This window comes from Notothenia coriiceps, unplaced genomic scaffold (assembly GCF_000735185.1).
Source record: "Notothenia coriiceps isolate Sejong01 unplaced genomic scaffold, NC01 NC01_scaffold00015183, whole genome shotgun sequence".
Lineage (NCBI taxonomy): Eukaryota > Metazoa > Chordata > Actinopteri > Perciformes > Nototheniidae > Notothenia > Notothenia coriiceps.
In genome coordinates this window covers 18807-31164 of record NW_011347884.1, presented here as the reverse complement: position 1 = coordinate 31164, position 12358 = coordinate 18807, and the positions used below count along the sequence as shown (strand labels likewise).

Here is a 12358-nt window from a genome sequence, read left to right as displayed (position 1 = left end):
AAATCTGAAAGCAGTCAGTCCATCCTTTTGACAGATTAGAACAAAGTCAGAACAGCGCCAAAGTTTCCCCGCAGCGAGGCTCCGGTGTTATGCACGCCCGACAAAAAGGAAATGATATTGTTTCCAAACCGTATTTTGCCGTACGAATCATTGAAATGTCTGAGTTTTTGCTTTACGCTGTGCGCGCTCCCGCGAGGTACAGTGGGCATGCATAACACGGCGCTAACAGTTCACGAGCGTGCGCCCGCCCCCCCCGTCTCCCTCGGAGCCTTGCCTTAAACTGGCATCATGTCACAAAATATGATTGTAGAAAAGAAAGACTTGGCAATATTTATTTTTATTTGATTACCAAAAATAGTTTCCATGATGTCATACATGAGTTAAAATTGTGGCAAATGCACAATTCATAAATATCAGCACCGTGTTATATTTTACATCCACTGAATACAGTTGTGATCAAACAAATAAAAGTTACAGGTGCAACAATGTCAACTAAAGCTTTGGTGTAAAGCTTCTTCGCAATCAAATTCCAAATTGGCAAATCCACTTTTCAGAAACCACGAACAAACCATTTAGTGATGGAGTGTGAAGTAACAATAATCTTCATCAGGACGCATGTCGGTAGTGTTGATTATTCTTTGTAGCTGCTTTGATTATGCAGTCCTGGCAAATTAATGAATCAACCAAATTGTATTTCTATAGCTTAATGAGTATTTTCTGCCCTCTAGTGGTCAAACATCTTGCTTAAACACAACATATTAAGATGTTTGCCAGGTGCAAATTACGTACAACAAACTGAGGCTAAGCTGCTCTTTAGGAAAAAGGACAAAATATAGGCAAACCAGACCAGCATGCTAACTGACTTTTCCATAATGCAATTTGAAAACGAGCGAGCTGCGTTGGTTTAAATATCTTCTGGAATTGTGTGAAAATTAAAATTAAGTATTTCATCTTTAACAATAATTCAAAACATTTGTATCCGTCTTCTGAGGGTTCAATTGGCAGTAGCTTTCCAAAGTTACACCCTGACTTTGAATGTGGAAACATTATTGATGTTACGGTGCTTTAATTAATTTGACATGTGTATTCCATGATATGCCGCATACTGACAGTGTAACACAACCCAAAGTATTTAGTTTGGCTTCAGTATGTGCTAACTCATGCATCTTTTATAACAATAGCTACAAAACAACAGCAACACTATTTATTATTTAAACTAATTTGAATCAAGGTCCATGATATAGAATTAGTGCAAACCATAGACTCAATAATGTCAAAGCAGCATAAAGCAGAATGGTGAATGCATCAACTGGACGGGGATGATGTGTTTTAAAGATAAACAACACCTCATTTCTCCAGGAAGGAGGCGAGGCTGCCTCTAGCGCGGCGAGCTTTCTCTATACTTTCGAAGGTTGGAGTCCCATGGGGCAAGTCCAGGCGGTCGTGGTCAGACGTCATGATACTCTCAGCCTCCCCTGAAGAGGGTACAACGGATACAGAAAACACAATGTGTGGTATTGTTGCAAATGGGTGTTAAAACAACTATTTTTGTCCTACACGTTCAAGAGTTATGTTACGGTCTTTTTTTATAAATTCATTCATTATATTTGGAAGCTAATTGTCTGCAGGGGAAAATGGAGGATTGGAAATAATGGTATGATTATATTTCTGTTATAGCTGGATATTTGTGTATATATTGTGGATCGACTAAATAGGTTTTTAAGACATCGATTATTGGAAAACAGCTAGTCAGGGAATGGATTTAAATGGGAGGAGAGTATAGTTTGGGAGTACACAGATTAGTTTAAATATAATATACTAATGTCTGACCAACCATTTAATTAGATTGATATGCAATTGCAATTAATGTGTCAGAATATCACTTAACTTTAGTAATAAAGGCATTTCTAATAACATTTGTCAATGAAGAGGTCTCTTGATTGTTGTTAAATGTGGATGAAATGTAATGGATCTTAAGAAGATAAAGGCGAAGTCCTACCTCTCACTCGATAAATAAGTGTCCCATAGGCACTGTCCACCTGGTAGGCCATTATGAAGCCCAGAGGAACAATGGGAGCCAATAGGAATGGCTTCCTTCTTTTAATGGCTCTGAAGCAAAGCGTAGAGACAAAAAGAAGAACTTCTTAGTATCATCGCCTGTTATTCGGTGAAGTAGGATAAATAAAAGCCTTCAACTTCTATGATTGCATCACAATTATATTCAATTACATACATTTTCATCTGCCAACGGCATTAGCATGAACACAGTAATACAGGTGTTGTTGCATCAACTAAATCCTAGGAATATAGAACAATACATGTATATTGAGAACAATGTCATGAGATTCATTAAATATTAAAGCTGTGAAAATGTACTGCTTTCATATACAACCAGGCATAGGTCTCCACACTAAGCACTATTACAGGATGTCTGTATGCTTGTGATAGAAACAAAAAAAACATATTTTATCCTGAACAAAACACCTGGGAGTTGAACCTATGAGCTGTTTTACACAAAACTCACCCTACAGTTAGTCCAACTGTAGCCAACGTAAAGAAAGTCCCATAGTATTTGAGAAACTCTCTGGACCAGGCAACCTGCATCGCCATCTGTCTCTCTCTCATCTGGTTCTGCATCACCATCTGACGCTCCATCTGCACACACACACACACACACACATACATACATACATACACACACACACACGTCATCAGGCAGAAGAGAACTTTGAAACCAAATAAGGACACTCTAGTGCCTCTCAGTGTAACGAGCTTTATCCCAGATATATCTGTATATTTGTATGTTGACTAACAAAAAACTAAATATTTAAAGATCACAATTGCCCAAGATATGATTGGGGAAATGTAGAAACAGTATCTTCATTATATATTTTGTCTACCAGAAAGTACTGACAACTTTATTTTCAAAAGTAAAATAACCCAACGCCAAGAGCGGGATTTAACGGAAAAAAACATTTGTTTAAGGTACGTGTTCATATGGAAATAAATATTTGTGTACATAGCCATGGAGTGTCCATGCTGATGAGCCTCAGTCAGAGGAATCTTTTGTCTGCCGTTTCCTGTCTGACGTTCACTCACATCTTCATGCACACACATATACATGCTATTGAGCTGCCTGAGTGACACGCTAATTAAAAAAGCCTTTATCCTGAAATGAGTGAATGTGTCAAAGATGAGCTTCTGTTTCCACTTAGGGAATGTGACATTAACACACTAATGACGCAAAGGGTAAAAGAATACAAATTGACCAGACGGTGACGCGAGGAGATGACATAAATTACAACATGTCGGACAAGCAACGTTTTGATTTCTGACTTCCCGCCCATAGTCCCCATCACTTCTGTATATTTGCATTAATGGCTGAACATCGAATGGAATTTAATTGTAATTGAATGAAAGTTTCTGCTGGCCCGCACATAGGCAACAACACTATACACACTCTCACATACCAATACATTTTATACTCATGAATAAAACTACAATATAATGCTCGATTTGAGTAATTGTTGAAATTTGAGCCACCATCTTGAAAGGAACAAAGCAAAACATCGATGCCTAGGATCGTGAATTATTTGTAAAGCATCTTTGAGCACCAGGAAAAGCGCTATAAAAACAAGGTATTATTATTAAATGTATTACTAAAATCAACAACATTTTGGTTTAAAGTGAAAAACTAAATTATAAAAGAAAAGTTTTAGGATCAAAAAATGAATCGTAATAGATGAATTACAACTCTTCCATTAGCGTTCCCAATCCAGCCCCATGCTAATAGCTAGCTAGCTAAATCTAGCACAAGATATAAACGTTGTACTTCTGAAACTAGGCTTGTATTTCTTTGGCTCAGAGTGCATTAGCTGCACACGTGAACACAGAAGGTTGTTATTCACCTGAATTATTAGTTTATGGGATGCTTGCCAACTTTGTCTTCATGTGTTGCAAGAATAGGCGTTGAATGGAGCGCATTGATGCAATCCGGTCAAATGGGCATTAATTGTTGAAAGATTCCCAAAAATTCCAGAGCTTAACATCCCTTGGAGTTTTTCTGGAAATGTATCGGAAGTTGCACGACACTTTGGAAGTCTGTACTTGACAGAATGTGATTCCTGGTGTGAACGTGTAACGTGTGGAGATTAGCTTATTACATATCAGTAGAAGGAGAAGGAAAGTTATGCATCTTGGGAAACAGCAGGATTAAACCCGCCGGGTGGAGACGGCACTGGTAGGTGAAAGTACAGTAAAAGGCACTTAGGCTAATGAATCACAAATCCCAATCTACACTTTAATTGGAATAGTATGCTTTTAGATTGATATTGGAGAGTTTGATTCATATTTTTGAACATAAATAAGGCTTGTTTCAATCAAAAACCACTCGGAAAAACACTAAATGTGTTAATAGTATATCTAGATATAGTCATATTGGCACATAATTTATTTTAATGAATAACTTGTCTGCTCGCCTGCAGCTCTTCTCTGCCATTTTTAGTCGTACCAAATGGCTGCCGAGCCCAGACATTTCCAACAGTGCAGCTAACTCCCTATCAGACACATTAGTTGATTTAACAATGGTTGTCACAAAGGTAGCTGAAATCATTTTGGTGCCTTGTCAGATTTAATTAAAGTTACAATCAATCAAAGACTGATTAAAGCACGGAAATCCACAGCTGGTTAACCCATTATTTTTCTCTTATGAGAATAAATTGAATGGCTTTTTTTTTTTATAATTTAAATGTTTGATTATTGGTTGGACAAAATGTATCATTTGTAGATGTCAAACATATTATTAAACATGAAAAAGAAAAAGAACAGACTGGGAAGACGTGATTACACTCCCTTGTACATCTGAGAATTTTCTATGTACATTTTGCTACATCCTGAAACTTTGATAGATAATATCTATTACTGGAACCAACCTGGCAACAATGGAAGGGAGAGGCTAGAAACTTTTTTAACGGTTGAGTGTGTCATCCTTAAGAGAGTCTCTGGGCTGTTTTAATAACAGGAACGGCTTCTCAAATCCACAATGCTTGTTCTCGTAGTTTACAGTATGCTGAGCTTAATACATGTACACTAGGAAACTCAACGTTAAGAAGGAGAATAGAAACCAAGCACAGCACGGGATGGTACTGAGTCAAACAATTAATGACGTTACCGTTACACCCTTTCAAGGACATTTTATTGACCCCACTATATTTCTCGAGAGTAGGATATATGTAATGAAGGGTTTCTGGTGAAATGTCCCCTCTCATAACGTCATCTCTCCTCTCATCAGGGAAGCAGAACAGGAAGTAGCTCATCGATACGGGATGTTTGGTTGTATTAACCTTCCCTGAAACTGCCTACTTCTTGTCAATGATAGTCACTTGCATCACTTTAGTTCCCAGCTGAAACTTTAGAAGCAAAAAGTGGAATATTCCAACGTTAAGAGAGAGAAATTATTTGAGTGTAGGTGTAAAGTATAATCAGTGTTTGGTATTGATACAAAAGCCAACACCTGATGAGTGTAGCTTGCCAATGGTCTGATGAAAAGTGATGCATTGAAATGTAATGCTTATAAATGCTTGTATTAGTTCCATTAATAATTATTTTCATTATGAATGAATCTGCCTATACTTTTGTTTAATTCATCCTTTAACTGTAAAAAACGTAATTAAGAAAAATACCCATCATAAGACCACCAAAAGGAGACTTCTTAATATGTTTTGAACTCTAGCTATGTTATCGTAACAAATGCATTATGATTCATTAAATATCAGACCCGTCCAACAACACAAAAAAACAATGGACATAATATTTGTACCTTATTTATTTGTGGTACGTCAAAAGTTTAGACAAATAAATCTATATATGTGCAATATATATATGCCATTAATAACTGTGCAATATACACCTGGCTGCTAAATCCTAAGAACTGTGACAGGATGTGTATTTTGTAAATTGTGTAACTTTTTATTATAACAGTATATATATATATATATATATATATATACTTTTTTATGCATGTAACATTAAGCCGTCTGTCTCTTCTGCTGTAACAACGTACATTTCCCCTCTGTGGGACTAATAAAAGGTATTCTGATAAACAGATAAGAAATAATAATGTTAATTGCCGATTAACATTGTATTACTCCCAGCCCTGATGCCGACCAATGCCAGTAAAGGAGGAACACAGTATTTGATCTCCACCCTCCACAACCACAGCATCATTAGCGTTGATGCAGCTGAAATGGAATTGAGTTTCAAATTTGCGAAAATCCTCCAGGACATTAAACTCATCTTTGATGAACGCGCCAATCATTAACACCAAGCATAAACACTGCCAGCAAGCGCTCTCACCATCCGGAAACTCAACACCCTCTCTGCTGCACCCCACCCACCGCTTTGAATCAAAGCCTCAAACTGCCAATACGCGTCTGCTACATCTGCTACTTCACCCCAATCTCAGTAACAAACAGGAACACACTTATCCAAACATACAAACATCTACATGCACTTTCAACCCCACAGATGTAATCAAAATCACTCAATATCTGATAACAATCACAGATTTTGGATGTTTGAGAGACCGCTGGCTCTATGCCTTCTGACAGCATGACTGGAAATTAGCTATCATTTGAAGATTTCTAACAGTAGCCGAGATACAATTGCTGATTTTTGGTACCAATAACAAAATGCTAAGTGTTAAATGCCCTCTTAAAAAAAGCTATCAGTTTTAAATTGTAAGTGAAAATGATTAAATATCCACTGTCAGCTTTTTGTTTTTTGGTTGACACCAGAAAAGTAATGAGGTTCCATTTCCAACAAGCCCTCCAAAAATACTTCCAGGACTTTGAACTTTGTAACGTGGACATGTCTAAACCCATGTTCACGTTTCACAACAAAAAGGAAAAAGAAGCACAGTGTTACCTTTACCTACGTGTGTGCTTTAAAAATAGACTCTTTGTCTCTCGCTTGGAAGGAACAGCAACATCACGAGGGATGACCAAGACTAGAGAAGACAGTGACTGTAAAGAGCAGTGAAGAAAAAGTAACAGAAAGAAATGAGCATCCCTTATTTCATTCTGAAAGTGACAAGGTGAGATCAGAACTGGAACGTAAGCGGGAAATCCACTGACATTTTCTAAAGGCTTCACGCATACGCAGGGCAAGTCGCTGCTTGGAGAGCTGATGCGCGCACATCATTACAGTATGCACACAGAAAGAGGTAGAACACAGCAACAGCCTCTGGTGCCAATTATTTAAAGGCTTAGAGTTTGACATAGTTAAGGGCATAATCTGCTATTTTTGAAAGGTGGTTTGCAAAACAGGTTGCTAGGTAACATTATGGTGACTCAGTCCATCATTTAAACAGTCTATGCCAAACAAAAACATAGATATGATGACTACTAGGTACTTGTCTAAGTATAATGTCCCTGAGTATTTCCCTGACCAATTAAATAAACAAAGGTTGCATAATTTGCATAAAGTGTAAAAACAGTTCTCAGCAACTATGTGCTTCAACAGGTAAGATAGTTTGATGATGAATACGCAACACATGAGGAATGTTCTTTTAGATGTATTCTTATGCTGTTTTGGATATGTTCCTGATTTGACAAAAAATGTATTATAACAATATGTTTATACCTCTTTGCTAAAGCTGTTTGAACATTTCTTATGATGTCTACTCAAATGTGCAGGTCACAAAATCCTGTAGTGGACAAATAAAGAGTATCATTGTAATTCATGTTTTACCTGAGGGACATAGCTATTATTCATGTCTATTGCTTTAATATTGAGCAGCCTTTAACTAAGATCAGATAACATTGATTCTGTTTTAGCCACTAGTGCTCCTGTAAGAACCGATTATTATATAATGATTAATACGCAACAGAGTACTTCATTGATGGCCGAGGTGGCTTTTAAAGCTTTAAACTGCCCTCCCAACCTAATTTAAAAATACAGCATTCATTTACAGTCTTACATATGCCTGATCAGGATGTATCTGTATTTATTTTTTAATGAACCTGTACTGTACATTGTGGTACTTCAGGAAAAGTAAATGATGTTCAGTGTGTGTTTCCGTAAGGTACGTATTCTTTGTATATCATTTTTTTTGGGGAAAAAGGGCTAAACAAGCAATATTACTAGTGTCCATTGTTAGAGTTTGCATTATCTTAAGGAGGTGATCATGTTCGTAAAAAAAACTTTTATAAACGTGAAAATCAATAACATACCACTAACCTACTTCACAATTAAAGCCACTCAAAAGCAGGAACCGTGAATGAAAAACACAACCTTATAATTAGCCTACAAGAAGCCACTTTAAATATTAAATATAAAACCTCATTGACGTCATTTCCCAGATGTCATTCATCCTCAGGAAATGTGTCATAAAAAAAACACCCCTATGTATCCACTAAATTCTCAAGTACCGGTAATGTTTAAGATGGACACCATGATTTAAAAGACAAAGCCCAATGACTTTGACCTGAGAGGCCACAAGGAAAGGAACAATTAGCTTTGAATTATTTGACTTGAAAAGACAGTAAAGCAATCACTTTGACATCTTAATGCAGGGGGAGGCAACAGCGTGGCTTCCCAGATATTCAGAAATTGCCAGGAGCAATCTTATTCATTAAACTTGGAGATAAGATATATAATTTCACAATTACAGTACCATGACATGTTCAAAATGTTTGGTTCTTTTTGTTCAGCCAAGATGTGAACAGTTAAATGCATCAATCCAATGTTATGAAAAAGTAGAGTTCTTATTCATTAAGTTATTCAAAGCAATACTGAGTGGCTATTATTAATATGAAACTATTTGTAGTAAGTCAATGAAAGAATAATGTATACAGCAATGCTTAAACATGCGTCTAATATTTATTTGTGAATAACCTTCATTACCAAAGGAGGGAGCTCTGATACTTGATTGCTAAACCTTTGCCATAACCAAATAATATTATTCTTATTAATATTCACCCTTTACTCCACATTTACACCTGGAAGAGCAGAGGGGAAATTACAGGGCAGAAAACAACATAGCTTTTTGGTTTACGCAGGATAATGTTATTGGTGTTATGACATTCACACATCCCACCTGCTGCTCAGCAGCTTACAGGCATGAATACGTCACAACAAATTGGCTCCAAAAATTAGAAGGAAAAAAACGATACTTTGTTTAAATGCAACAATGAGTGCAATAAAACATGTGGTCTCTATATGGAAACGCTAAGACTCACACTGAAGCTTATACTATTGGCTTTGACTATGTGAATCCAAAGAGAAAGACAGAGCGCCACACTGACAAGACAGATAGATAAGATAGACTAATGTGATGGCCAGATAGATGGCCTGTGTCTGCTTTCTGGAAAAAATACCAGAATTCTTGTTTGTGTGGGCTGGTAGAAAATTACCCTGGAACATTACATTGCACCATTTTTGCTGTGTTGTAATTACATTAAACACACGTTATGTTGGTTTTAATGTTGTGCTGTATAGTTATTACATTAAAAGATATTGTTGCAGGATTCATGTTTGCTGGGTTGCAATGACAACAAAAAATACATTATCAGAAAAATGTGCAATATAAGTAAATAAAACAATTACATTTTAATCTATAAGCTTGATTTGACACTGGCACTCTTTCAAAAACAGGGTCCCTGGATCAGGGGATAAAGCAAATGCAGGTCATCATTATGTCAGATGTGTGCTTTATTCTCCATATATGACAATTCATGAAATTGCCAAACAGTAAACCTAGGGCTTTTAGGGCCTTGTGTGCAGTGAATTGCTCTGGTCAATTAATCCAGTTGGTATTGGTGTGCAAAGTAGTCCAAGACTCACTTCCATGTCCCCCGGCCCTGACACGTTGTTAGGTGCATGAAATAAACGATTCATTCTAATAGCATGTGAGGTGGTGTAACTTTACTCACCTGCAGCCGTGCATTGTGGAGCATAAATTCTTGCTGCTTTTTAAAGTTTGCATCCATGGATTTAGACAGTAGAAACCCCATGGTGGCGCTGTAACTGCTGGCCAAAAAACACAGATAGTCAAATGTATGCAGCACCCAAACGTTACCAAACTAACACAACTACTATTAGAGGTACAAACAAACGTTAAAACTGCATTTACTTTAACATTTTACTTAATGTCACCGTCATGGTTTCACTTTCCTGTAGCTTAACTTAGAGCTGTCAGGCTGCCTAACTCAGTAACGTCAGCTCACTCGTCCTTCATTTCACAGTTCCTGTTTAATAACTTGATGCTAATAACGTATACTTGTTGCTAATGCTAGGTGCTAGCATTGCTTAAAGTTAGCAGACGACTTGTCGTTTGTTTCTGTGATGTTTGGGCTCTCTTGTTCATTAATTTGGCAAACGTCATGAGCTAATAGTAAAACATAAAGTAGCTCCCCATGCTTCACCCGATATGATTAACCTTGAGTGCTAACGCTATCTAGATTGACTAACAATTTGAGTTGTACTTACCTAGACAGTAATGACACTCGTCACAAAAACAGGAGTGACGAGAATTGTCAACAAACAAAAAGTGTGCCGCATGAACTCAAAAACTGCTAACTTCTGATCTACCTGTAACCTAAAGTACCATCAGTGACAATAAACAAACATGGTACTTCCGGTTAAACTTCCAACATACAAATAAAAGCAAAACAGCACGTTCTGCGGTTCTTACATAAACAAGGATGATGCTTTCCAAATGACAAAACATTATGATAACAGTACACCCTCACATTTTTTTACACACTGCTTATTTGTGTTTAATAGGTTTAGTCAGTGCTTGTCCAAGGCACTTTGCAGTCCGTGGTTGAAGGCTAGTTTCACATAAACAATTAAATGGCGCCCTCTCTTGGTGTTTGTGGGTGTACATCTTGTCTAAATGTAGATGTTTTTTGTTACAGTCGTAGCACCAAACCTTTATAAATACAGTCTATGCACCAAACAGAAGTTGAGTGGTGTAGTGGTTGTACCTTCGATGCACCGCCTCCGACTCCCGTCTCTCGGCACTACAGTGGATACTTTGGACTTTGCACGACCGGGGCCCAAAGTGGGAGTATACTACAATAACACTGTGAGAGAGTTAGCATCCCAAGCTGCTTTTTGTTTAAAAAGTAAAAGTGAAAATCTTCATTCTGCACTGAACCATATCGAACCAAGCTATATGTTCTCATTAATGCATTACAAAAAGCATGGGGGACTCCTGCCCAACTTCCACCTTGCTGGACAAATAACACCTGATATTCCATCCCCCCAGGTGCACTATTAACTCAACACAAATAATTGTTTTACTTTTTGCCTTTTGTGACTGTCCCTTTGCTGTAACATTGTACATGTCCCTGCTGTGGGACGAATAAAGGACTACTCGTTCTGATTCTGATTACTGTGTCCATCAAGTATTTTCCCCTTTTCTACTGTTGATTTAGGTCAGAGTTGCATAATGTATTAAAATTGTTGAGCCATACTTCAACAAGTATAACTTAAAGGTAACAATAATGATCAACCAATACAAACTAATGCATAATGTATTCAACTACACCTCTATTTGACTTTTGCAATAATTTTTTTTACATCCTGGTTACACACTTACAGTACCATACATTAGTGTCATACCGAATGCTGTAGCAATGTTTTAATAAGACATTAACCAATTGGATATCACCGGGGAATAAAACCTATTTACACAAGATCTGTATCAAAAACCCTTCCTGCAAGGACAATGCAGTGGTATTGTACATGAGTGATCTGGGTAGTAAAGTCCTAAACTATTTAGGATTTCCCAAGGGGTTGCCTAGTCATGAGAAACATTTCAATGTAACAAAACAACTGTATACAAAACTTTTTTTACACTCTAATTTCCATCTTTCCAAAAGACCTTTGTGAAAGCCTGTGTGAAAGTAATACTCATGGTGTTCAGAGATGGAAAGAAAATAACACCAACTCAAGTTCTTAAGCAGTGATTTTACTTTACTTAATTATCAAAATGTTCTGCTACTTTACACTTCTACTTTGCCACATTTCAGAGGGAAATATTTTACTTGTATTCCTAATTAAATCCATTTAACAGCCATTGTTATTTATTTATAGTAATATGGGGACATTTTTGTAGTAAAAATTCCTAGCAGGCTTTAAAGCAAATATAATTTGCTTCATCTTTTCATTAAGTAATAACATTTTCAACAATGTAATTCAGATTCAGATTCTGCTGCATAATGAGTATTTGTAGTTTTGGGGCTTTAAGTAATATACTACATTCAAATGTATAAATGTACCTGGATACTGTGTACAGACAAGTATTTCCCAATACATATTTTACGGCTGAGGGTTACTTACTTTATGTCCC

At 36.9% G+C, this 12358-nt stretch overlaps 1 protein-coding gene across 3 annotated transcripts; it reads right to left on the bottom strand.

Annotated features, from left to right (window-relative positions):
• Nucleotides 1-318: 318 nt before the first annotated feature.
• plgrkt (plasminogen receptor, C-terminal lysine transmembrane protein) lies at nt 319-10724 on the bottom strand. Of its 3 annotated transcripts, none has more exons than XM_010775037.1 (5): nt 10489-10724; nt 9933-10029; nt 2525-2655; nt 2000-2109; nt 319-1475 (listed from the first exon to the last, which is right to left on the bottom strand). In XM_010775037.1, the coding sequence occupies exons 2-5, from the start codon at nt 10011-10013 to the stop codon at nt 1348-1350; spliced, it is 450 nt and encodes a 149-aa protein (XP_010773339.1). In that variant the 5' UTR covers nt 10014-10029; nt 10489-10724; the 3' UTR covers nt 319-1347. The 3 variants fall into 3 exon arrangements, with proteins under 3 accessions (XP_010773339.1, XP_010773338.1, XP_010773340.1); XM_010775036.1 differs by having other exon boundaries at nt 9933-10026; nt 10489-10720; XM_010775038.1 differs by lacking the exon at nt 10489-10724 and adding an exon at nt 9607-9659 and having other exon boundaries at nt 9933-10007.
• Nucleotides 10725-12358: the final 1634 nt, after the last annotated feature.